This window comes from Dasypus novemcinctus, chromosome 15, assembly GCF_030445035.2.
Source record: "Dasypus novemcinctus isolate mDasNov1 chromosome 15, mDasNov1.1.hap2, whole genome shotgun sequence".
Taxonomy (NCBI): domain Eukaryota; kingdom Metazoa; phylum Chordata; class Mammalia; order Cingulata; family Dasypodidae; genus Dasypus; species Dasypus novemcinctus.
In genome coordinates this window covers 89,211,694-89,235,712 of record NC_080687.1, presented here as the reverse complement: position 1 = coordinate 89,235,712, position 24,019 = coordinate 89,211,694, and the positions used below count along the sequence as shown (strand labels likewise).

The window sequence follows — 24,019 nt, the reverse complement described above, 5'->3', positions numbered from 1 at the left end:
TTTAAGACTTCCTTTTGAAAGAAGGAAAGAGTAAGTAGATGCCCTATTTAAAATGGATAGTAATATTTTCACCAGGTAAGTCTCAAATGAAAAATATATTTGACATAACTTTATAAAAACTGCTTTTTAATGCCTAATAAAAATGATCTTCAACCTTTAGAACAAATGAGAATCCAGTGTGGATCCATTTTTGAACCATTTTTAAGTAATGAGACTTCAAAATGTGATTTACTTTCAGTGTTTTCTTTTCTTGGTAATTCTTTTCTTTTTTCATGGAAACACCATGTTAACCATTGTGTATTTGTTGAATGAATAGTAAGTATTTAGTAAAATAATAAAGTATTTCTAAGCCCAATAAAATGAGCGGATATCTTTGTGTTCTTAGAAAAAGCTGATCTGAATTTTATGACTAACTTAAAAGGAAATGAAAAGAAATGCTATCTCTATAAATAAAGAAGGATTTTTAAATACAATTCAGAGCAGTCTTTAAAGATTTTATAAAAGGACGCTCTTTATTTGCAGGCATGGTACAGCAAAAGATGAAAATTTTCAGAAGGAAGCTCCATGTAGAATGCTGAATTTAACATTTATATAGGTATAAGCAAAATGCCCAGAGTTTGAAATAGAAATATCCACTTCATAGAGTTTCATGGGAAAATAAAAGCAGCACGGATTCAACAAAGTAGGGTCATGGGACTCAGAAGTTGCTCTTATAATCAGGAGTGCTACATTCTTTTAGAATCTTCCCCCTTCTTCCCATATTTCCATCTGTGGTTCATGATGTTACAGATTGTTATAAAACCGCAGGTATAATTTGTTCTGATTAGTATCTGTCTCCTTGCTTCATTCACCAGGCAACAAGGAATAATGGCAAGATTGTGGGCTTGGTTTGAATTCTGACATCACTTATTAATTGGGCAAGTCCCTTAACCGTTCAGTGTTTCATTTTGCTCATCTGCAAAACGGGGCTAATAACACCTAGTATGTAGTGTGGGCAATGTGAGAAGGTATAGGAAAGCACCTAGACACAGAGTAGGAAGTCTGTTTCTTTTTTTCAATCACAATTACAAATTCATGTTCGATGGTAAGTAAGCCCTGGATTTGAAATTTTGGCTCCTCTAGTTATCGACGGTTTGATTTTGGGCAAGAGTCTTCACTCCTCTGAACTAAATAATAATACCCATTTCATAAAGACTGATAATACCTGCCACATAAAGATGTAAGAATCAAAGGCAATATTACATAGAAAGCACTCAGGATACTTCAAGACTCATAAAATGATAAAAAGTAGTTATAACTAGTTATTACTGAAGTGAATTAAACAAAGATAAAAATTACTATTACACAATAAATCATATTTATTTAACTTTAAAAGAGTATAAACAATTGCAATGAATGTACCACACTAATGAAAGACGTTGCTTACGTGGGAAAATGTAGGAGGTGTGGGGAACAGGGCATATGGGAATCCCCTATATATTCTCTGTAACATTTATGTAATCTAAGTAGCTTTTAAAAAATAAAAAGAGAAAAAACATTTTCCCTCAGAAAATATAAAAAAAAAAAAGAATATAAACAGATTATAGAAATATATTATTTGCACTAACTAAAAATGTGAATAACAAAGCTATTTGTTCTCAATTGTGTATTTCATTAAGCCCAAATATGAAGATCATTTTTTAAAAGTTATTTTCTTCATGTATTTTAGTACTTAAATGACTCAGAATAATAATAAGTAGAACAAACTGCTTGACACATGAAAATTCGATATATTGTGGGCAACAAAAGAGTCACTTTTTTCAAGAAAGACATTTGGAATTTCAAAGAAATTCTTCCACGTATATGCGAAAGTTATTTCAACTCAAAAAGTAGCAAAATGTGATGTTATAATATTGTTATACATTTCTGACATCCCCATCATAGTGAAGAGAAGTATAAATCTCACTCATTGATTCTGAAACTTTGATATTTTTATTAGAATTGTAGTTGATGTCGCTTGGGAAGTACAGGTCATATTTGCATAGCACTTTTCAATTTACAACATGATCTCTTGTATATCAGCTTATTGGATTATGATTTTGCATGAGAGAATTATATTACCCATTTTGCAGATGGTCAAAGTCTATCTTCTGCATAAATTCAAAGTCAAGAAATGAATCATATTTTCCTTCTATATCACAATATAACAGGGAAAGGAAAAAATTAGCTGAGGCAAAAAGGTGAGAGCTCTCTGCCTGGGAATGTCATGGGTAAAAGGGATCTCTCCAGGAAGAGCTTCCCAAGCCCTGGAGACATCTCTCTCCACCTCTATCCCAAAAGAACCAGCAATAGGGAAACATGTTTTTAGACAATGGGTGTTCTTTGGTCCCAGTAAGAGTAGGCGTTTTGTTTGTTATTTTTAACTATGGCAAGGAATTCTTTAATCTTACTACTTTACCTTTTAATGCATTTTAACATGTTTTCATTTATAACATTTTCTTAATTTTATTTTCCTTTTTCTCAGTTAACATGGATTTCTACATAAAGGATCCTTTATCTGAGGTTCAGGAGCCAGCAGTCCATGGGTAAATTCAGAAGTTCTGTTCACTTGAATGGTAAAAAATGTATGTATCTATATGTTCACTAACTTTTGGAATTTAGCATTGCCTTTGACTATGAATGTATATGAAAAAGCAGGTATTAGCAATACCTTTGACTTCATCACCAATAAAAAAATATTTTCCTATCATATTATATATATTTCTGATATAATATCATATTTATATTCATCACTACTTAAAAATTATAGTATTTATCAGGCCTGCCATTTGATCTCGTTATCTGATATAATGGAATACATATATTACTTTACAACAATTAAAACATATTTTGTTAATTTATGTCAACATAATTAGTTTCTTTTGTAATTCTATGTATTCTCTATAATGCACATAAAAACAATATTCTGAGGAGTCCATAATTTTCATCAGAATGCCAAAAGGGTCTGCAGCACACACACAAAATGTTAAGAACCTGTTAAATGAATAGTAAAAAAAAGGAGTTGTTTAAATAAGAGTGTCGTTCAAATTTGGACCACCAGTAGAAGAGGCAGAGAACTCAAACCTGAAGGCTCTTTCAGGAATAAGAAAATCCAACTGTTCTGATTCCACGCAGGCCCCTGAAGCAGCCTTACAGGTGGCCGTGGGCTGATCACATTACTTACCAAAATACGCTAAAATCATCATTTACCTGTCCTATGCCCCTCTAGACAGGGCCAGGCACTGTGCTGAACACTGAACCCGACAAAGACGAAGAGGATTTCCTACCTGTCCTTCAGGAAAGTGGCTGACTAGAGGACTGGACAAGGAAATGAATGATTACAATACAAGCTACAGGGGGGCTGGCGGTGGCCTGGGGATAGGGCTGTCAAGGGTAGCATTTAAAAAGTGTGAACCTCCCTGATTTTGCCCCTTTTCAGCTGGTAATATCTACCTTAATTTTATAAGCAATGTAAATTTTACAAACCAACTAATTATGGAGTTTGGTCTTAGAGTGAAAGGTACAACAGCTCTATCTTTCCTGGAACATTTAGTTGATAGCAAACGAGCCATATCTTTATATTCCACATTCCAATGTTAATATAACCTTGGAATAATAATGTTCTCTTTAATTCATTGGGCTGTAGACTTAAGATTTTTGTTCCTGTACGAAATACCTTACTTAAATATGTTTGGTTATAAAAAGACACAAGGTAGGAAAATCATGATCATCAGCACACATATTGAGCCCTTGACTAACTGCAGAAAAAGAGTAAAATCCACTGAAATTAATAGACTATGCAGAGCCATGTCCCCGACTTTCTTTTTCCTGTTATCCGAGGAGATTAAATAACTTATATTGCCCCTAATTTCCTGTTTAAATGAGTAAAAATACTGAAACATTAAATGCTTTAAATCTTTTTCTTTTACTAACTTGTAAGACATAATTGGAGCCAAAAAAAAAAAAAAGGTATTCCTTTAAAGGAAAAGAGTTCTCACAGATATAATGGGGCACCGCACTTTTGTGTATTTTACAAACCAAAGCATTAGGCAAATCTATGAGTGCTATTTTTCCAACAGTGAGTGCTCACTTTGTGTCTCCGGGTCACATTTTGGTAATTTCCACGAATATTTTAACCTTCTCATCATTATTGTATCTGGTATGGTGATCTGTGAGCTGTGATGTTATAACTGTAATTGTTTTGGTGCAGCACGAAACGCCTATATCAGATGGCGAACTTAATTGGTAAATGCGTGAAGTGGACTTGGCCCAGTGGTTAGGGAGTCCGTCTACCACATGGGAGGTCTGCAGTTCAAACCCCGGGCCTCCTTGACCCGTGTGGAGCTGGCCCATGCGCAGTGCTGATGCGTGCAAGGAGTGCCCTGCCACGCAGGGGTGTCCTCCGCGTAGGGGAGCCCCGCGCACAAGGAGTGCAGCCCGTAAGGAGAGCCACCCAGCGGGAAAGAAAGTGCAGCCTGCCTAAGAATGGCGCCTCCCACACGGAGAGCTGACAAGCAAGATGAGGAACAGACAACCAGGGCGGGGAGAGAAATCAATCAATCAATCAATCAATCAATAAAATCGGTAAAAGCTGTGTGCATTCTGACTGGCCCACCGTGGACAGTGTTCAGGTCTCTCTCCCTCTCCTCAAGCCTCTCTATTCCTTGAGGCACAACAATATTGAAATTAGGCCACTTAGTAACCTTACAACGAGCTTGTATTCAAGTGAAAGGAAGAGTCCCAAGTCTCTCATTTTAAATCAAATCTAGCTAAGATATCTGATGAAAGTGGCTGCACTAATTAACAAATTTTCAACAGAGACAAAGCAGCCTTCGATTAGAAGACGACGCCATCTAGGACCTTCATAACAAGAGAGGAGAAGTCAACACCCAGCTTCAACGGTCAGGCTGACTCTTCTGTTAGGCGCTAGTGTAGCATGCGACTTTCAGTTGAAGCCAATGCTTATTCATTTACTATTCCCAAAGTTCTAGGGTCCTTAGGAATTATGCTAAATCTACTGTGCCTGTACTCTATCAATGGAATAACAAAGCCTGGATGACAACATATCTGTTTACAACATGGTTTATTTTAAGCCCACTGTGGAGACTTATTGCTCAGAGAAAAAGTCCTTTCAAAATATAACTGCTCATTGACAATGCATTATGCCTGCTAACATAACATCCATTCTGCATCCCTAAAAGAGTAAGGAATAATTTTGACTTTCAAGGCTTATTATTTAAGAAATACATTTGGTAAGGCTACAGCTGCCATAGATAGTGATTCCTCTAAAGGACACGGGCAAATTAAATTGAAAACCTTCTGGAAAGGATTCGCCATTCCCAATGCCATTAAGAGCAGCTGGGATTCACGGGAAGAGGTTGAAAGATCAACACGAACAGGAGTTTGGAAGAAGTTGATTCCATCCTTCATAGATGACTTTGAGAAGTTCAAGAATTAGTGGAGGGAAAAACTGCAGATGTGGTGGAAATAACAAGGGAAATGGAATTAGAAGTGGAGCCTGAAGATGGGATTGAATTGCAGCCATCTCTTGATAAAACTTGAACAGATGAGGAGTTACTTCTTACAGCGCATACAAGTGGTTTCTTGATCTGGAATCTATTCCTGATGAAGATGTTGTTAAAGTGACAATGAAGGATTTAGAGTATGACATCAATTTAGCTGATAAAGCAGTGGCAGGTTTGAGAGGAATGACTCCAATTTTTAAAGAAGTTATACTGTGGGTAAAATGCTATCAAACAGCATCGCATGCTACAGGGAAATCTTTCACAAAGCGAAGAGGAATAGATGTGGTAAAATTCCTTGTTGTCTTGTTTTAAGAAATTGCCACTCCAACTTTAAGCAACCACCACTCTATCGGTCAGCAATCAACATCGAGGCAAGACCCTTCACCAGCCAAAAGATGACAACTAACTGAAAGGTTCAGATGATGGTCAACATTTTTTAGCAATAAGGTATTTTAAAATTAAGGTATGTACAATGCTTTTTAGACATAATGCTACTGCACACTTAATAGACTACAGTGTAGTATAAATAAAACTTTTATATGCACTGGGACACCAAAAAATTCTTGTGACTTGCTTTATTGCCATGTTCACTTTACTGCTTTGGTCTGGAACTGAATCGATAATATCTCTGAAGAATGCCTGCACAAGAATGTTCTTTTTAGGGATATGTGGAACTTCAGGCACTGCAGAATTGGGTACGAACTTGGAAACTTAAATGAGAAAATCCATTGAATCCCTATCCTATAAATGTATTCCCAAGGCTCCACATTTTCATGGGGCATCCACAACTCCAGAGGAGCATCCAAATTTCAGGAGCTAATGACAGTGATAGGCATGGCATCAACTAGCCAGTGTCTATACCTCCTTTAGTGTAAAGTTGATAATAATAATTTACAAATATTCTTGCATTTTTTTTCCCCTTGAGGGTTTAATCATTAATCAAGAGGAATTTGGGTCAAATCAGCGCCACTAATGAAAAAAAATTTTTTTTAAATAAGACATTCTGGAATGTCTTTACCTCCAGATGAACTTACCTCAAGTAAAACTCTTTGTTCTAAATTCTTGTATGATCTCTGTAATAACTCCTTGGTTCCAAGGACTCCATACCACATCAAGTTTTTAGTCCGGCTCCTGAAAACGGCGTCAGGCAATTTCAATTACTATTATTTGTTTATGCTTTAAAGGCAGAGCAAGCAAAAAAATAATAATATATGAAATTTAAGTAAAATTGTCTTCATGTAATATTACTACTAAGGCCAAAATTACCTGTATTTTTCAGGGTGCTCTTCTCTCTTATTATTAAATTCCAATGAAATTTTTGCATCTAATCCAATCCCAAAGTAATTGTTCATGACACATTTTTCTGAATATCCATCTCTATGGTAGGAAAGAAAGGCAAACAAAGGTCAATTTCAGGTTCATAACAATTACAATGTGTACATACAACAGCACTGAAACCCAATTAAATTAAGCTTCCCTTTCTTATAAAATAAAGCTTAGCAGGAATTGCTTGCTACCCATATTCCAGGGGCATGGCCCCAGTGCAAGTTGCAGTCCTTGGTACACTGGGTGCCATAAAGGACTGGTGGGGAAAGCAAAGTGGAGGCAGAGTCATGATCTGCTTTTCTATTAATTACACGAAAATCTTAGTCCTTCTACTATGTCCTGTATAAGCCGCTCACTACACAGACAAATGAGGATGATTATGAGAGGGTCTAGCAGTCAGGTATTGATACTTCTCTTTTTTCAATTAATAGAAAGGGACCCTCACATCTCTTCTTACCAACAGACAAATATTTATTGAACAAAAATGACTTGATCCAATCCATTCTGCTAGGTTCTTTGGAAAGTACAAAGAAGTTTAAACATATGGTCCTGTCCTTGGTGAGTGTCCTTAGAGAAATGAGATATAACCAATGCAAAACTAAAAACAGGGTAAGCAAGTATACACTGAAGGGCCAAAAATGGTTTTAGGAGTTCTGAGAAGAAAGAGATCAATGTGGGCCAGAAGCTCTCAGAAACAAGTCAACCTAGAGTCTGGATGGGAAAAGATGGTCAGGTTGGTGAGTCTGAGAAGAAAGGAGGTAAAATAAATAGCACCGATGTTGGTGTGAAGGCAACACTGCGAAAAATATTCAGGGAAACTGAGTAGCTGCACTTCATTTAGCCATAGGGTTCCTATCAGAGATCTGGCTCGGGGACAGATCATGGAAGTCATAGAATTTCAGATGGGTCAGTGTGCTCATCATGATCAAAATTTGAAATTTTCTAATCTTTGTTTTTGATATGGAACCATATTTATTAAAATACATCCTTAAATGTTACAATTAGTACAGAGTAGAGACAAGAAACACACACACACACATACACAAAATACTTGCAAAAGTATTTTCTTACAAGGAATCTGGATCTGGGTCAATAAAAGGTGTTGCACCACAAGGATCGATATTTGCTAGTAACATTTTGTTGATAATAGAACTCCCAGCAATTGAGGCAGCCAGCCCTGCTCTTAAACCTGCCCAGGAAAGAAAACACACGACAAAGCATACATCGCATGTTAAGAAAAGAGAGAAAGAACCAGTCCACTGACTGCAGGTCTCATCTCAAACATCTTGCTCCTGAAGCATGGTTTTCAATGCCTACTCTTCTCATTTATCAAAACCAAGAACTACGACTTTAGTGAAGGCAAGTCTGTTGATGGTTCTAAGGATCTAAAAGTTGTCGTAGAAAATTAAGCAGATGAGAACTTAAATAGGAGTTACTTTGTGATACTTTCTCACTCACTATCTCAATGACTTTATAACTTTAGTAAATACATATTACTGCTGCTTTTGTTACAGCAAATAAGGTCTATGTCTTTAAGGAATTGGCAGTTCATTTCACCTAGGAGTGGAATTCCTGGGTCATGTGGTAACTTTCTGAGGAACTGCCAAACTGTGTTCCAAAGTGACTGCACCATTTTACATTCCTACCAGCAACATGTCAAAGTTCACATTTCTCCACATCCTTGCCAATATTTATCATTATCTTTTCTGACCACAGCCATCCTATTGATATGAAGTGGTACCTCAATGTGGTTTGGATTTGCATTTTCATGTTGACTAATGATATTGAGTATCATCATTTGCTCATGGGAACTGATGTATATATATCTTTTTGAGAAATGTTTATTCAAATTCTCTGTTCATCTTTTAAATGGACTGTCTTTTGAAAGGTGAACTTTAAGAATTCTTCATATATTCTGGATATTAGTTCTTTATCAGATATGTTATTTGTAAATTGTTTTCTCCCATTCTGTAGGCTGTGTTTTCATTTTCTTGGTAGTGTCCTTTGAAATACAAAAGTTTTTAATTTTTATGAGTTTAAATTTATAGCTTTCTTTTGTTGTTGTGCTTTTGGTGTCATACCTAAGTAACCATTGCCTAATTCCAGGTCATGAAAATTTATGGCTATGTTTTTTCTAAGAGCTTTAAAAATTTAGCTCTCATATTTAGAGTTTTGATCCAAATGAAGTTAATTTTTGTATACGGTATGAGGTAAGGGTCCAATTTTATCCTTTACTTACCTATGGATATCTAGTTGTCCCATCCACAAATGTTGAAAAGAATACTCTTTTACCCATTGAATTATTTAGGTACCCATCTTGAAAATCAGTTGACCATAAATGTAAGAGTATATTGGTGACTCCCAACTCTACCTCATTGATTTTATATCTGTGTCCTTATGCCATACCACACAGTTTCAATTTACGCAACCTTTGTAGTAAGCTTAGAAATTGGAAAGTATGAGTCCTTCAACTTTATTCTTCTTTTTCAAAATTCTTTTGGCTAATATGGGTTCGTTATATTTTTGTTTGAATTTTAAGATCAGCTGGCCAATTTCTGCAAAAAAGCTGGGATTTTTAAAGGGATTGTGTTAAATCTGTGGATGAATTTGGGGAGTACTGTCATCTTAATTTTAAATATTCAATCCATGAACATGGGATGTCTTTTTATTTATTTAGGTCTTCTTAAATTTCTTTTAGCAATGGTTTGTAGATTTCAGTGTTCAAGTCTTGTACTTCTTTTGTTGAATATATTCCTAAGCATTTTATTCTTTCTTATGCTATTATAAATGGAATTGTTTACTTATTTTCATTTTGAATCATTCATTGCTAGTGTATATAAATACAATTGAATTTTATATGTTGATTTTGTATCCTGTATCTTGCTGAACCCATTTTTCAACTTGAATATTCTTTTTGTATGTGGGTGGATTTCAATATACAAGATCATTGTTTGAAAATCATAATCCAATCTGGATACCCAACCCCTTTTTTCCCTAATTGCTCTGGGTACACCCTCTAGTACAAAGCTGAATACAAATAGTGAGAACAGACATCTTTGTCTTGTTCCTGTCTTAAGGAGAAAGCTTTCAGTCTGACCTTTAAGTATGATGTTAGTTGTGGTTTTTTTCATCAGTACCCCTTACCAGTTCACAGAATCTCCTTTCTATTTCTAGTTTGTTGAGTGTTTTCAACAAGAAAGAATGTTAGATTTTGTCAAATGTTTTTCTGCATCTCTGACATGGTCTGTAGGTTTTATTCACTATTCTATTAATATGGCATATGTTATTCATTTATTTTCATATGTTGAACCAACTCTGCATTTCTGGAATAAATCTCATTTGATTACAGTGTATAAAATTATTTATAGTTGCTGGATTGAGTTTGCTAGTATTTTGGTGAGGATTTTTGCATCTATATTCATTAGGGATATTGGTCTATACTGTTCTTATGTCTTTGATTTCAGAGTAATACTGGCCTTGTAGAATGAGTTGGGAAGTATTTTCTCCTCATCTAACTTTTGGGGTGGGGGTTGTGAAGTATTAGTGTTAATTCTTTAAACATTTGGTATAATTCACCATTGAAGCCATCAGCCCTGGACTTTTCTTTGTGGGAAGCTTTTTTAAGTTACTAATTCAATCTTTTACTTGTTATAGGTCTATTCACATTTTTTATTTCTTCTTTATTCAGTTTGATAGTGCGTGTTTTAATCAGACTTTGTCCATTTCATCTAGGCTATTGAAATTTAGCATACAATTTTTTAATAGTATATCTTTATAATGTTTGTTACGTGTCTTTTTATTTCTGTAAGACCCATAGTGATGCATCCTCTTTCATTTTTTATTTTAGTAATTTGAGTCCTCTCCTTTTTTTTTTTTGGTCAGTCTAGCTAAATGTCAATTTTGTTGAACTTTTCAAGGAACTTTTGGTTTTGTTGAGTTTCAGTATTGTTTTTCTATTCTCTATTATATTTTTTCTATTCTAATCTTTATTATTTCCTTCTTCTGCTTATTTTGGGTTAAGTTTGCTCTTCTTTCTCCAGTTTCTTAAAGTGAAAAGTTGGGTTATTAATTTGAGCTCTTTCTTCTTCTTAAGTTATAAATTCCCCCTAAGCAGCATCAAATACATTAGATATATTATATACTTGTTTTCAATCATCTCAAAGTATTTTCTAAGTTCTTTTGTGATTTCTTCTTTAACCCACTAGCTACTTAGGAGTGTATTATTTAATTTCCACACACTTGTGATTTTATTAATTCCCTTGCATTATTCATTTCGAATTTCATTCCCTAATAGCTGGAGAACATGCTTTGTATTATTTCAACTCTTACAAATTTATTGTAGCCTAACATATAGTCTATCCTGGAAAATGTTCCATATATACTTGAGGAAAATGTGCATTCTGTTGTTAGGTGAAGTGTTTTGTAGACAAAGTCTAGGTCTGGTTGGTTTATGTGTTCTTCAGGTCTTCTGTTTCCTTGTTGATCTCCTGTCTAACTGTTCTATCCATTATTAAAAACAGGGCATTGAAGTATCCAAATATTATTACAGAATTGTGATTTATCTTTCAACAGGACTTGTAGGGGAAACTTATTTTCAGGATCTTACTTGACTTCCAATCTACTCTGGAGTAAAATCACCATTATTAAGGTAGTCACAAAGTCGAACAACTGGTACTTAAGGAATCCTCTGAAACACCTACATTTTCCTCGATCCCCTGCCCTTTTACAAACCCTTGGGTTCCCACTCCTACTAGCCTAATCCCAACATAAATTCATTTTAACTAGGCTGGAATAGATGCCTCGTTCCAAAATGAAGCAATATTAATAGGCCAGAAATGACTACAGAGAAACCTGTGGCTTAAAACTAAAAAGACAGCAGTGGAAATATTTAAGAGGTAGTAGAATGGAGGATAAGCCCATTTTCCTGGGCTCTATTCTAGAATGACTGCATTAAAATTTCTCAGAATTGGGCCCAGAAACATGTATCTTAATACTTTCTAGTCAATTCTTAGGCGCACAAAAGTCTAAGGACCTGGATTCTGACTAAGCCCACAAAGAACATTCTCCTGAAGGAACATTTATCTTTAAGAACACATTTCTACAGTACAAGGAAATAAGGACTTATACATTTTTGCCTAATTATTTAAAAATATACCATGTTTCAGGATCTGTACTACCTGGACAGATTATTCTAGTGTTGAGCACAGGGAGGTTTTCTCTGCTGGCTGCCACAGCTGGGCTAGAGCAGGAATCAGTTTGGGTATAGCCACGACTTGTCTGGCCATCTGGAGATGGAGGTACAGTTTTAACTGTTGGCAGAGAGTCCAGATAAAAAAGAGGCAACGGATAGAGTCATAAAATTAAACAGGCTTCTGTAAACTCAAGGCATAAAATAATTTAATACTAGTTTAAATCAAGCAGTGGAATGGAAAATATTACATTGTGTATATCTAATCTTTCACCATTTTTATTTCATTTTCTTGAGATTTACTAAATGAACAGAACCTAACATAGGTAGATGGCTTGATCTCTCAGCTCAAATACATGCAGACTGGTCAAAAATAGGTGTACCACAATTAAAGTCAGTATTACTTGTAACTGGAATGTGATCAATCCACACTTTAAGGCAAATAGAAAATGTTAAGCCTGATGATATTTGAAAATGGAACCTTATGTGTTTTAATGCATACTACCAACACAGTATTCATCTCCTAAGTGTTGGGTGAATGATAAAATTTAATTAATGTAATTCCCAGAGCTAACATGTGAAACATTAGTTGGCTTTTTCTTTTATAAATGGAAGGAACAAATTATTTGTTTTAAAATAAAACAAGTATACAATTTTTATACTTACCAATTAATTACTCAAACCCATGATTAACCCCAAATTGTTCTATCTATTTCTTATAAAAGCTCAATATATCTTGAAAATTATTCCAAAACATGGTACTTTCAAAGTAAACAAAAAAAGAAACATTTAATTCTACATAAACTGGGGCAATATAATGGAGAAGAAATAGTACCTTTAACTAATTTTGGAGCTATGGGCAGGTGATTGAAAACAGTCCTCAAACTCAATTTAAAAATACTCTAAAACTTAATTATCTTTACTCTTAATTAAGACTAATTACAAACTAACGATGTTAATCTTATACTCTATTCTTTCTGTTCAGAAACAGTCAAGGTGCCCTAAAGAAGAGCAGCAGAACAACCAGTCTTTTCTTTGACAGATGGGACTCCTGGAACTAATTTTTAATAAAAACAACCTTTTGATGTGCATCTCTGATTAAAAGCAGACCTTGTCGTAATGACTATGATTGATGGTTCACTACAAGTAACTAAATTAATGTTTCATGGTTCTTCTTAGACCAAACATACCATTGACTATATTAATACACTGTATTTCACACATCTCAGACATGAATTATTACATAAGTTAACAAGGGTACAATGAGTTTCCTTCGAAAATATAATGATACTTCCGTTATTGCTCTTGATTTCAACTAAATTGGATTATTAACCAAAAAGTAAGATCTGATACTGAACAAAGATGTTCTCAGTCTGTGTCTATTTCAATATCACTATCTGTATATCTATATTTCTATAGTTTTAGTGTCCTTTGCAGACTACCAAGTATGAGTATGGAAAGGGAGCTGGCAGCTGGCTGTAAGACCATTAGCAACGAGGACTGAGGAACCAATCCTCCAAAGACTGCTTTTATCTCAGGAAGAATTAAAAAGTAGAAAACTATAAGGACTCCATTATCAGCCCCATGTTAGTCCACATTTACTTCAATGGATGAAGACAAAAAGGCTGTTTAGGAAATTCACAGATGATATAAATTTGAGATGACAATCAAGCTTCAGAAAGGTTTCTGACAGAATGGAATGACAGATCCCAATCAAAAAAATAAAAGTTTATAGGGATAAAGTATAAACTACCATATTTAGGTTTTTAAAAAATCATTTGCACAAAAACAGGAGGAGACCAGGTTAATAGTACTTCAACCCCCCCGCCCCAAAAAAAGAAGTCTTACGTAGTCTTTTATAACATCAACAAGTCCAGAATGAGTGAATGGGTTGTGTATGGCTCTCAATGTGCGGTGTCACTACAGAAAATGTATGGAGAGTTCTGTCCAAGATGGGGCACCACATTTTAAGAGGAATTTTGACCAAAAGGGTGCAACCAGAAAAACAAAAAGTGTTTGAAATCATCAAGTTGAAGACTGGTAGAGGATCCCTGGACAGATACCCTGGAAAAAGAAGATAAGAGTTATGGGAAGAAGAGGCGATACCATGAAAGCTGCCTTTAGCATCATTGAAGGCCTGCCACATGGAAGCAGAGTAAGATACAGCTCTTGAATGGAGTGAAAGAAGGTGTGTAAAGCTGCTTTTAAATTAACCATAAATTACGATACAGGTGCCAGGAGTTGTTAATGTTACATTATGATATATAAAACTTTATTAATAGTATCAATAAATATTAATATAAGGGAGTATATACAAAGCGCCATATGAAAAGTAACTTTCTAATGATTAGCGCTGACCATAGAGTGCCATGTGTTGAAAGTGAGTGGTCCAAAGGTTCAAAGAATAATAATGGTGATGACGATAACGATAATAGTAAACATTCTTATATGGCACTATGTACCACACGGCTGTTCTAGGCTCTGTAGCTCTAAGAAGTTGGTATAATATTATCCCCATTTTACAGATGAAGAAACCACAGAGAGGTGAAGTGATCTGCCCAAATTGATATGTAATGAAAAAAAAGCAAAATCTAATGATTGTAAACAGTTCTGATAAGTGTTGACTTTTTGTTGGTACTATGTAATTATTATCATATTATTTTCTCATCTAAATTAGTGTTTTTAATTTCTGATTTGTTTTATTCCAGGGTCCTAATAATTTCCCCCCTATACAACGTAAAATATTAAAAGTATAAATTTAGCTTCAATCAAAACAGGAGAAGAACAGTTGATATTCTTCAAGCAATTACATATCAATTTCTTGGCAAAAATAGTTTCAGTAGAGAAAAGATTGTAACTAGGTGCCCTATAACTATAAAGTTTAATTTAGCAATAAAGATTATCAACTAGAATGTTGATGAATGGAATTCAAGGGACTGCTGTATCATTTAAATTATATGCCAGATTTTACAGGTGTGAGAGCCTGTAGCTTTCATATAATCCTCAAAAGAATCTGTGAGTTAAAATCCATTGTTTTGGGTGTTTCTTCCTTCTGATATTTAAGCATGTTTGTTCCTGTTATCCTTAGTTTATTTTGATCTCTAGATTACATTCTAAAAGAGGGATGGGAAGAAACTTGACAATGGTCTAAATAATCTGTTATCTTTATTATTTTAGTATTCATTATCTGAGATTTAATTCCTGAAAAGCCTTGTCAAAAATAAATATTCAAAAGCTTCTTTCAAACCAAGCATTTGAAAACTAAAAACAAAATTACATTTTATTTAATCCCCAAATAATCTTATCCTAGTTTTCTTACCAGGTAATGAGTCTTTTACATCATCGTCTTTAGATTCTTCTCTACATTCATCTGTTTCTGAATGATCATATTCTGATGATTGATTATCTACTTCACATGGGTGAACTGATTGTTCGTCCATAACTTTAAGTAGTAAGAAGATAAATACGTTTGGACAAGTAAAAATAAAATCCATAAATATTAATATATGCTTAGGAAAGAAAAATGAAACATATACCAAGAAAAATTCACCAAATATTAGTGAATATTAGTCACCAGATATTATTTCACAATAAACTAGGGTGATGCCTGTAAGTACTAGAGACTATATAATTAAATAAAATTTCAAAATTGGATTTTTACCAGAACGGAAAAAAGGTAAAATATAAGAATTTTAGAAAATGAAATATAAATACAATTTTTAGAGTAAAATTAATTTTATTGTTTTTTTCATAAGTACAATTTAAGACCTATGATTCAGTAAGCTACAATCTGATAAGGGATTTTTGAATATTGTTTATATTCAAGCTAAGTTTTAGTCTGCTACTAAAACTCTAAAAGCAAAGCAATATAAATATTCTATTAATAAAAAAACTAAAGTACAGTTTTTATAAGCTCTTAAAAAGCAACATACACTTGTAGGAAATAAATGTTAAAATATTTTCTGTTCTCTAAGTAGCTTACAGGTTTGATTTTCTTTAAACTAAGAATGCAAAAGAGTCCAATTAAATGAAAAATACTAAAAACATAGCTACACTATTTAAATTTTCACAATTAACTCAATGTTTGAAATGTACTTTAAGGATTCCTGAGGTTTTATTTTATTCCCTTACTAGTAAGTTAAGAAATAAGGCTAGGGACAAATTTCACTTTAATGGCTTTATCTTCTTTTATCTTTGCAGGCAACATAAACGCTGCTACATTCTTCCAAAGCTAATTTGTTAACGTGTACCTTTTTCGGCTTGTTCAATGACTTGCCTCACTGCTTTCTTTAAACTGTCTGCCCGCAACAATATTTCCCTTGATTTGAAGGCTTTCTGCGAGGAAGGCCCGGTGAGGTCGTCCGCGTATTGTCCCTTGCTTTCACACAAGGATTCCTCGCTGGAAGATTCCACGGGATCTACTTCTATGAAAGGGCAGGCGCCAGGCAGTACCGCAGCCGCCTGGGCCTCTGAGTGCACAGCCTGGAGGAGCTGTTCAAGCTTCTCGTTTAAGACCAGACACTAAGAAAACAAGCACACCGCAATGAGAAAAATCAGTAAAAAGCAGTCAGATCAGCAGAAAGAAAGAAAGAAAGAAAAAAAAAAGAAATCATTAAGTAAGATGCTTTGAAAGTTGAATCCCTAGGGAGAAACACAAATTCAAATGTCTACCACATTTAATTTTACCCATGTTTTGGTTCAGGAAGTACCTAATTTTTTAAAAAGTCCCTAGTAGAGACAGAAAAATGGTATTTTTTAATTAGTGGTTTCTGATATATAAGGAAGCTACTGTAATTACACTTTAGACAGTTTATGGACTAAATAATTTACCATTTAAAAAAAAAATAACACAATTTTTATGTAGGTTCATTGATTTACATCTCAGACTCCTTTTACTGGGTATAAATACTTTTTTCAGTTTTTCTACTTACACTTTTCCTTCAAAGAAAACAACAACATTCTACACATAATAAGTGACAGTACACAAAAAATTATACATTAGAAGAAACTTGCTATCTATTATATATGTTTTTATTTTTTAAAGTAATCAACGTGTGGCACCATTTTGAGCATCATAAAACCCCTAAGGGATTACTGGCTCAAAGAAAGGATTAAAAGGAATATGCACAAGGATAAAGGGGTAACGGAAGAGAGATACAGAAAGATAAACAAGCACTCTGCCCTGTTTTTTTTTTTTCTGCTTTTCTCGAATTATCCGGGTTGAAGAAACTTTGCATGTGTTGATACTACCCCATAATATACCTTTCATCTCCACAGCTCCCAGTCCTTCCTTCCTGCATTTAGTTGTCTTTGATGACATGCCAAGACAATTACAGCAGAAATAGTTTAGAGGAAAAAAAGTATGGCTAGAGAGGACTTCTGTTCTCTGGAACTCTCCATTGGGCAGAAAAACAAAAGAAAGAGCCTAAAAGCTTCAAAAGTGTATTTATTTCTATGTTCTTTGCCTTCCACACACTGAACCCACCAGCTACAGCAAGAATCCGGGGGGAGCTAATTTCTTTGCAAGGCCAACCTACCCTACCCTTTCATAAGAAAGGTCGTGGGCAAACAGAGTAGCTTTTGAGGTTCAGTGAGCTGTTATTTTAGCCACAGAAAGCTGATGAGGTGAAAAAAATCCATAAGGAAAAAGGCAATGCAAAGAAAAGAACTCTGTAAGGGGCCCAGTGTTGGATCACCTGGGACACCCAAGGAGCCTGCTGGGAGGAAGCTGACCTGGAAGGGGAGGGGCCCTCCTCTCCCCATGGGACACTGCTCAGGGTTATTCTCTGTGACCTGCCTACTGTGCATCTCCCCTGCAAGGTGCCTATCAGTGGAAAAGGGGTTTGAGGTACAAAATTCAGCTTGTCGGATAGTTTTCAGCAATGATGATGCTGTCTGACATACTAAAGGGCAACCGTAAAATAGAATATATATATATATTTTTTTAAACCCTCATATCTGATTTGAAAGTAATTGTTCTCTTGATTTCAGATGTTTTGGCATGAAAACTGCTTAATCAGTTTAGTTTTCAAACATAGTTTGGTTCTTAACCCTGCTAGAAAAACACGCGCACAGCCTGAACAAGTTTCTCTTACTTTACTGGCCATGGCATCTGCTCCAATGGCATTTTCCAAAGTTTTTTCATATGCCTTCTCCACTTTGGCAACGAAGTCCTTGACAGTTTCACATAATATCCTTTGAGGAAAATAAATTGTACAATTCAGTAAACTTGTTAGGTTCATTTCCTCTGATTTATAGACATATTGAACAATAAGCACAATTAGGCAAACTGTCAAAATATCTGGATGATTTGTACATAAATCCAAACTTCTACCTGCTGTACAACAGGTCCCAGGTAAGTTCAAGGCGTTCTAGATGATAAATGGATACAAGAAGAAACCTTGCGCTATGTAAAGTAAATAAAAGGAATTTTAAGGTTATAACAAGACTTTCCCAATTATTTAAATTATTGAGAAGAGTATTTTTAGGATCCCTTAAAAATGAAAACTTTCTCTTCTGCAGCTTATATATTTCATGATGACAGAACCTGCAGTGTTGAATAAACAAGGATGAACATGTTGTCACTGATGCTCTACTATTTGTCACATGGATATCTTGACAAAATATTGCTCCTGAGGAGGTATGAGGGTCTGTACTGTGCTGCAAACCAACATGCCCCTTGAGTTGACTTAACAGTGTCCGTAAAGCCACTCGTTTTTTCCTTAAGATAACCAATGCAATAACATACAAGACTAATTTAATTTACGTCTGGTTATTGTCGTCAATATATAGTTTACTTATTTTTTCTTAATTATATTTGGTTTCTTTGTGATAGAAATAGACTGAAAAATGATCTGAGACACTAATAAAATATATCTTTCAAAATCTGTGGAGCTGCTGTTGGATTAAAAACAAAAACCAATGTAGTGGAATATGTCCTTGCTAAAAAAAGCAAAGGCCTATTCCATACAAATTTGAAAGGAATATCAGAATATTTCAAAATTATTGTACATTTCTCCATCATTGATAAAGGCTGAGGAATTTGAGGGGGAAAAAAACCAACAACAACAGATTTCAGCAGTTATTTTTTCTATTTTTCTATTCTACTCAACAAGTTTTGCTGGCATGTGAATAGCATAATGATAAGTTTCCAGATACTTAAATAGTTTGAACTTGAAACATTCAATAGATAATAGAACTGTTATGTATAAACACATACACACAAACCTTCATGTTTATCCTCAAGGAAATAAATGCATTACTCTTAGCAATTTTTGTTTCGTTGACTGTTTTTTTTGGCAGCAATTTCTTTTAGATCTGTGAAATTGCATATGCTAGGACATTTTGATGGCTCTTTTGTTGGCATTTTACAAACTCTCGGGGATAGAGTTCTCTGGTCCATCATCTAGCAGTGAAAGTGGCAGCTTCCTAAGTTGTGCCCCTTGGCTAAGCCAGTTGGAGGCTGGAGGAGAGAATAGGATCCTATGAAATTTGTGACCAAGATAGCCAATAAAAGGGAATGAATATGGAGGTGTGGGGACTGCTTGCCACCTAAGTTGTATGAAGAATCAGAAGAAATAGCTCATCTTATGATCCATTAAGTTCCAAATTCCAGAAAATATAGGATATTTATGTTTTGAAGGAATGAGTCAGCTCATATTATACTAAATACTGAATATAGAATTTTAAAAATAGAAATAAAATATATACTTAAAAACAATATGATTTCAAAGTCATAGCAATTGGGACATGGATTTTTCCCTTAAAGCTAAGCAAAAAAATGTTTTGAATCCTTAATTACATTTTTAATTAATGTCAGACATAATTTTTGATAAGATATTTCAATATTTTATTTCTTCCATTTTGTTTTTTCCCTTTGAAGTTGAACATGGTCATCTGGTTAAGTCTGCAAATACTCTTGAGGCTAACAGAGGTCCACTTTTAGCATGCTTGATGAGTTCCACCATCAAGAGATCTATACTTCTTATCATTAGTATCATTACCTTCTTTTATCAGTTTTCCACTTATTTTTATAAAAGAGGGACAAATGACAATAAACTATGCAAACACTACACTAAGATAAATATGGGCATGATTACCAAATACAATCACAGATTGGTGGGCAGGGTTATCATATAGAATCTGAAAAACTAATTTTCATCTCATATAAAGAGTATCACAAATGCTTGGTTTGAATTCACTTAAAAATATGGTGTATAATTTTTAAGATGCTCAAATGACCATCAGAGTCATTACAGACAAATAGTATCATAACTTGTACTTTAGAATTTAATAGTTTTTGTGTGAATCTTGGACTAAAGCATCTGCTGCCATTTTTATTTAATTGAAGACAATTTCTTTACAATCATATTCACCAAATGAAATACAGAAATAACTGGAAACTACCACAAATATTAAACTATAACTGTCATCTATAACCTGATAGCTTAATTATTCTCATAAATGACTTTAATAATTTAATCCCATATATTTATTAATGCCAACAAAATGGAACTTTTATCTATTTTTTAATATTGTGATTTTGTGTAAGATTTTTATTTGAAAAAAGATTCCCAGTGATAAAAAATGTGAATCCATACAGGTATTGAGGTTAAGAAAGCTAGGGATAGAAATGAGTGGCTACCATGATGAACCTGTTTACATCTGTTCAAATTTCATATTATTTACTTCATCTAATAAAAAAACATAATGTACGGGAGGCAGTGATCAAACACAATAAAGTCACTGTAAACACTTTGCTACCATCCAAACTAGGAAGGGTGGCCAGTAAACAATTTACTTAACTATTGTAAAGAAAGAATAATTAATTTTTACCATTATTATTATTCCATTTCAACTTTCCATCTTTCCTAGCAATGTCCTCTAAAATAACTATAAGATGCATATTTGATTTATGGGGTGAGGGTGGAAAACTCAAATGTCCATTGGTCCCAGGCAAGTAACTTAAGTGAAAGAATTGGACTTGGAATGAGAAAGACAATAGGGAGTGCTGGAGCCTGGGGCAAGCTGGAGATTTGTACACTTTACCATAAAGCAATACAAATCATTTTAAAGAAAAAAAGCCACCTGCACCAGTGCCCATCAAACAAGGCAGTCTGTAGGTCACCCCTCTGTGGGCCAACCAGTGAGCTCTCCCTGTCTTAAGCAGTTCAACTCTCTTCCTTTTGCTTCATCCTGTTTCCTATTCCTTGGGGTTATGTCACCAATTATTACTATCTTTGTACTTTTGCCACAAGCAAGTTTGTTTATAATGACTTCTTTTGACTCTCCTTCATTTCTTTGCAAATTAAGTGTGTAATATATTAAAATTTGTCTATTTTTTCCTTCTCCACTTCCTTACCCTATTTCTTTTCTCCTTTTACTTCTTAGTAATAATTGTCCATCAAGCTAGAATCCTAACCAATTCTTATATTTTTGTCAGATAGTTGAAAATTCAAGTTTATTCCACCAAACTTCTTCTATTTGATTTTCTGATTCTTATGGTATCAGTATATGATGCTTCAAATGAAATTCTAACTTACATCCAGGCACTATCTGAGATAATAAAATCAAGTTGCTTTGGATCCATTTACCGAATCAACTTGACTAAAATCTGCTAACTTGGAATTAAGTAAAATTTAATTATGACATTTAAACACGCTGAGAAAATGCCATTATTTTTCTCTTTTACTGACACAAGCAGTTTCTATATAATAGTGTGTAAAGAAATAGCACATTATAATGAAATGTTTTCCATATTATAATTAATCAGAAATACTTCTTTAAATAGAAACTTGGATTACTTAAACTCAAATCCCTTACTGCATCTTAGTAAAAATATTTCAAGCATCAAAAAATATACCTTCTAAATTTATACCACAAAATAAGATGTTGAAATGATTTTTTAAAAAACTCAAATTTAGTTTATCTAACCCTACAAGCTACTTCATGGTTTTTGAAAAGAAAAACCACAAAGACATGAAAGAATAGAGACCATCTTTCCTCTCAATTTCTCCACATGACTATTTCATGACTTAAAACTCCACAACTCACTTGGCAGATGATCTGACCACTGCATATTCATCAGAATTGAGGATTGTTGAAAGATGAGTTGCAACTGAGTCTTCATAAATTGTCATCTAAAAAAAAAAAAAAAAAACCTACACTGTATTAATATTACTATTATACAACTCATTTTACTGTTTCAAACTTGGAACCATTCATGACACATAAGAGACAGGGCAATGGCTGTAATCAAATATATATTACTCAACACAGATAAATATTTTCTTCATATGAGAGGTTTTCAGTTTCTAGAATTCTTGAATTTATATTCTTAGGAAAATCCATAAAAATCCCCTGTGAAAATTTTTGAAAAAAATACTAAATAGCTGAATATATAAAGAACTCTTACAGATCAGTACAAAGAAGCCAAACAACTTAATAAAAAAATGGGTAAGAGACTAGAAATTTATGTAGGAGGATATCCAAATGGTCCTAAACAAATGAAAAGGTGTTCAACCTCCTTGCCATCAAGCAAAGGCAAACTAGAACCACAATGTGTTACCACTATATCCCCACCAGACTAGCCAAAATGAAAACAACAGTGACAGTAACAACAGATGAAAAATGCCCCAGGGTGGCAAGATCAAAAAGCAAGAGCTTTCACATACTGCTGGAGGGAGTGTAAATGGATACACTCTAGAAAACTGGTGGTATCTGTTAAAGCTGGACATATTCAGACATACTGTAAGAGACAACAATTCAACTTTTGCATACACATGGCAAGAGAAATGCAGACATGTGTCCACTAAAAGGCCAGCATTAGAATGTCTATAGCAGTATTCATTCAAAATCAGAATGGCTAGCAAGCTGTAGTATATTTGTGCAATAGAATACTACAGGGCTGGAGGAATGAATGATGTACAACTATGCCACAATCTAGACAAAGCTCACAAACGTCATAACACAGAAACAAATGAGTGCATGCAGAATGATTCTTCTTTATGAAGTACAAATACAGGCAAAACTGATCTGTGCCGTTTGAAGTCAGAATAGGGGTTTCGGAGATGGTGGTGAAAGGGTGGATGAGGGGGGCGCTGGGATCCTGGTGTTGCCATCTCGTGATCTGGGTGCCGACTGCATGGATTTGTTGAGTTTGTGAAAACTTGCTGAGCTGTACATTATGAAATGTGCACCTCTCTATATGGATATTATACTTCATTAAAAAAATGTTTAAAATGCTGACTGCACTGTGATACTATCATGTAAATAAATATTTCTCTCAAATAATGAAATGATCAAAATGGCAAGTGAATCCTATGTCCTCTTTCTATGGGACTCTAATTTGAACATCCCATGGAAAGAACATATCTTCCTAATATATAAATAAACATATGTGCAATATATAAACAGCCTCATATTCAGAGCATCCCATCAAACGTTTGCCTTAAATATATTCCGTGTCACAAAAATTCCCAATATAAACCATCTGCTCTCTCTAAGCTCACCCCCTGTGCTCTTCTGCTTGACTCAGATGCTCCTCTGTTGCTTTTCTCCAATGGGTGGCAGGTTACACAGACAACTGGGGGTTCAATTAAACCCCAATAGAACTTTACTAACTAGCCTCCTCGCAGAGGGATCTCATTCCTGATTTACATTCGATTCCATTAGTGGCTGGTCAGATGAGATAACTTTCTAACTTATCTCCTTCAAGGGCTTGGAAAAGGAATTTTAGCTGAAAGTCAGTAAGAGGAGGGCAGGATTCCCAAAGTTACACACAACATTATTGGGAATGGATATAGCTCAAGTGGTTGAGCACCTGCTTCCCATAGACGAGGTCCCAAGTTCGATCCCTGGTACCTCCTAAAAACAACAAACAAATGGAAAAAACCAACTCTCATTGGGGAGATGATGTAGCTCAGTGTTTGAGCACCTGCTTCCCATGTGCGAGGTCCTGGGT

The 24,019-nt window shown here is 34.6% G+C and overlaps 1 protein-coding gene across 7 annotated transcripts in view; it reads right to left on the bottom strand.

Moving 5' to 3' along the window:
* Positions 1-24,019, bottom strand: part of DGKH (diacylglycerol kinase eta) — a 192,878-nt gene that overhangs the window by 27,101 nt on the left and 141,758 nt on the right. For 5 of the 7 annotated variants that reach the window (XM_058276630.2, XM_058276632.2, XM_058276634.2 and 2 more), the window contains 8 exons: positions 22,111-22,196; positions 18,153-18,252; positions 16,308-16,578; positions 15,377-15,499; positions 12,047-12,178; positions 7,941-8,058; positions 6,810-6,920; positions 6,578-6,674 (listed from right to left, as the gene is read on the bottom strand). In XM_058276630.2, the coding sequence (XP_058132613.1) occupies positions 6,578-6,674; positions 6,810-6,920; positions 7,941-8,058; positions 12,047-12,178; positions 15,377-15,499; positions 16,308-16,578; positions 18,153-18,252; positions 22,111-22,196 (1,038 nt within the window). The remainder of the gene's footprint in view (positions 1-6,577; positions 6,675-6,809; positions 6,921-7,940; positions 8,059-12,046; positions 12,179-15,376; positions 15,500-16,307; positions 16,579-18,152; positions 18,253-22,110; positions 22,197-24,019) is intronic. The other 2 variants (XM_058276631.2, XM_058276633.2) reach the window with 1 other exon arrangement.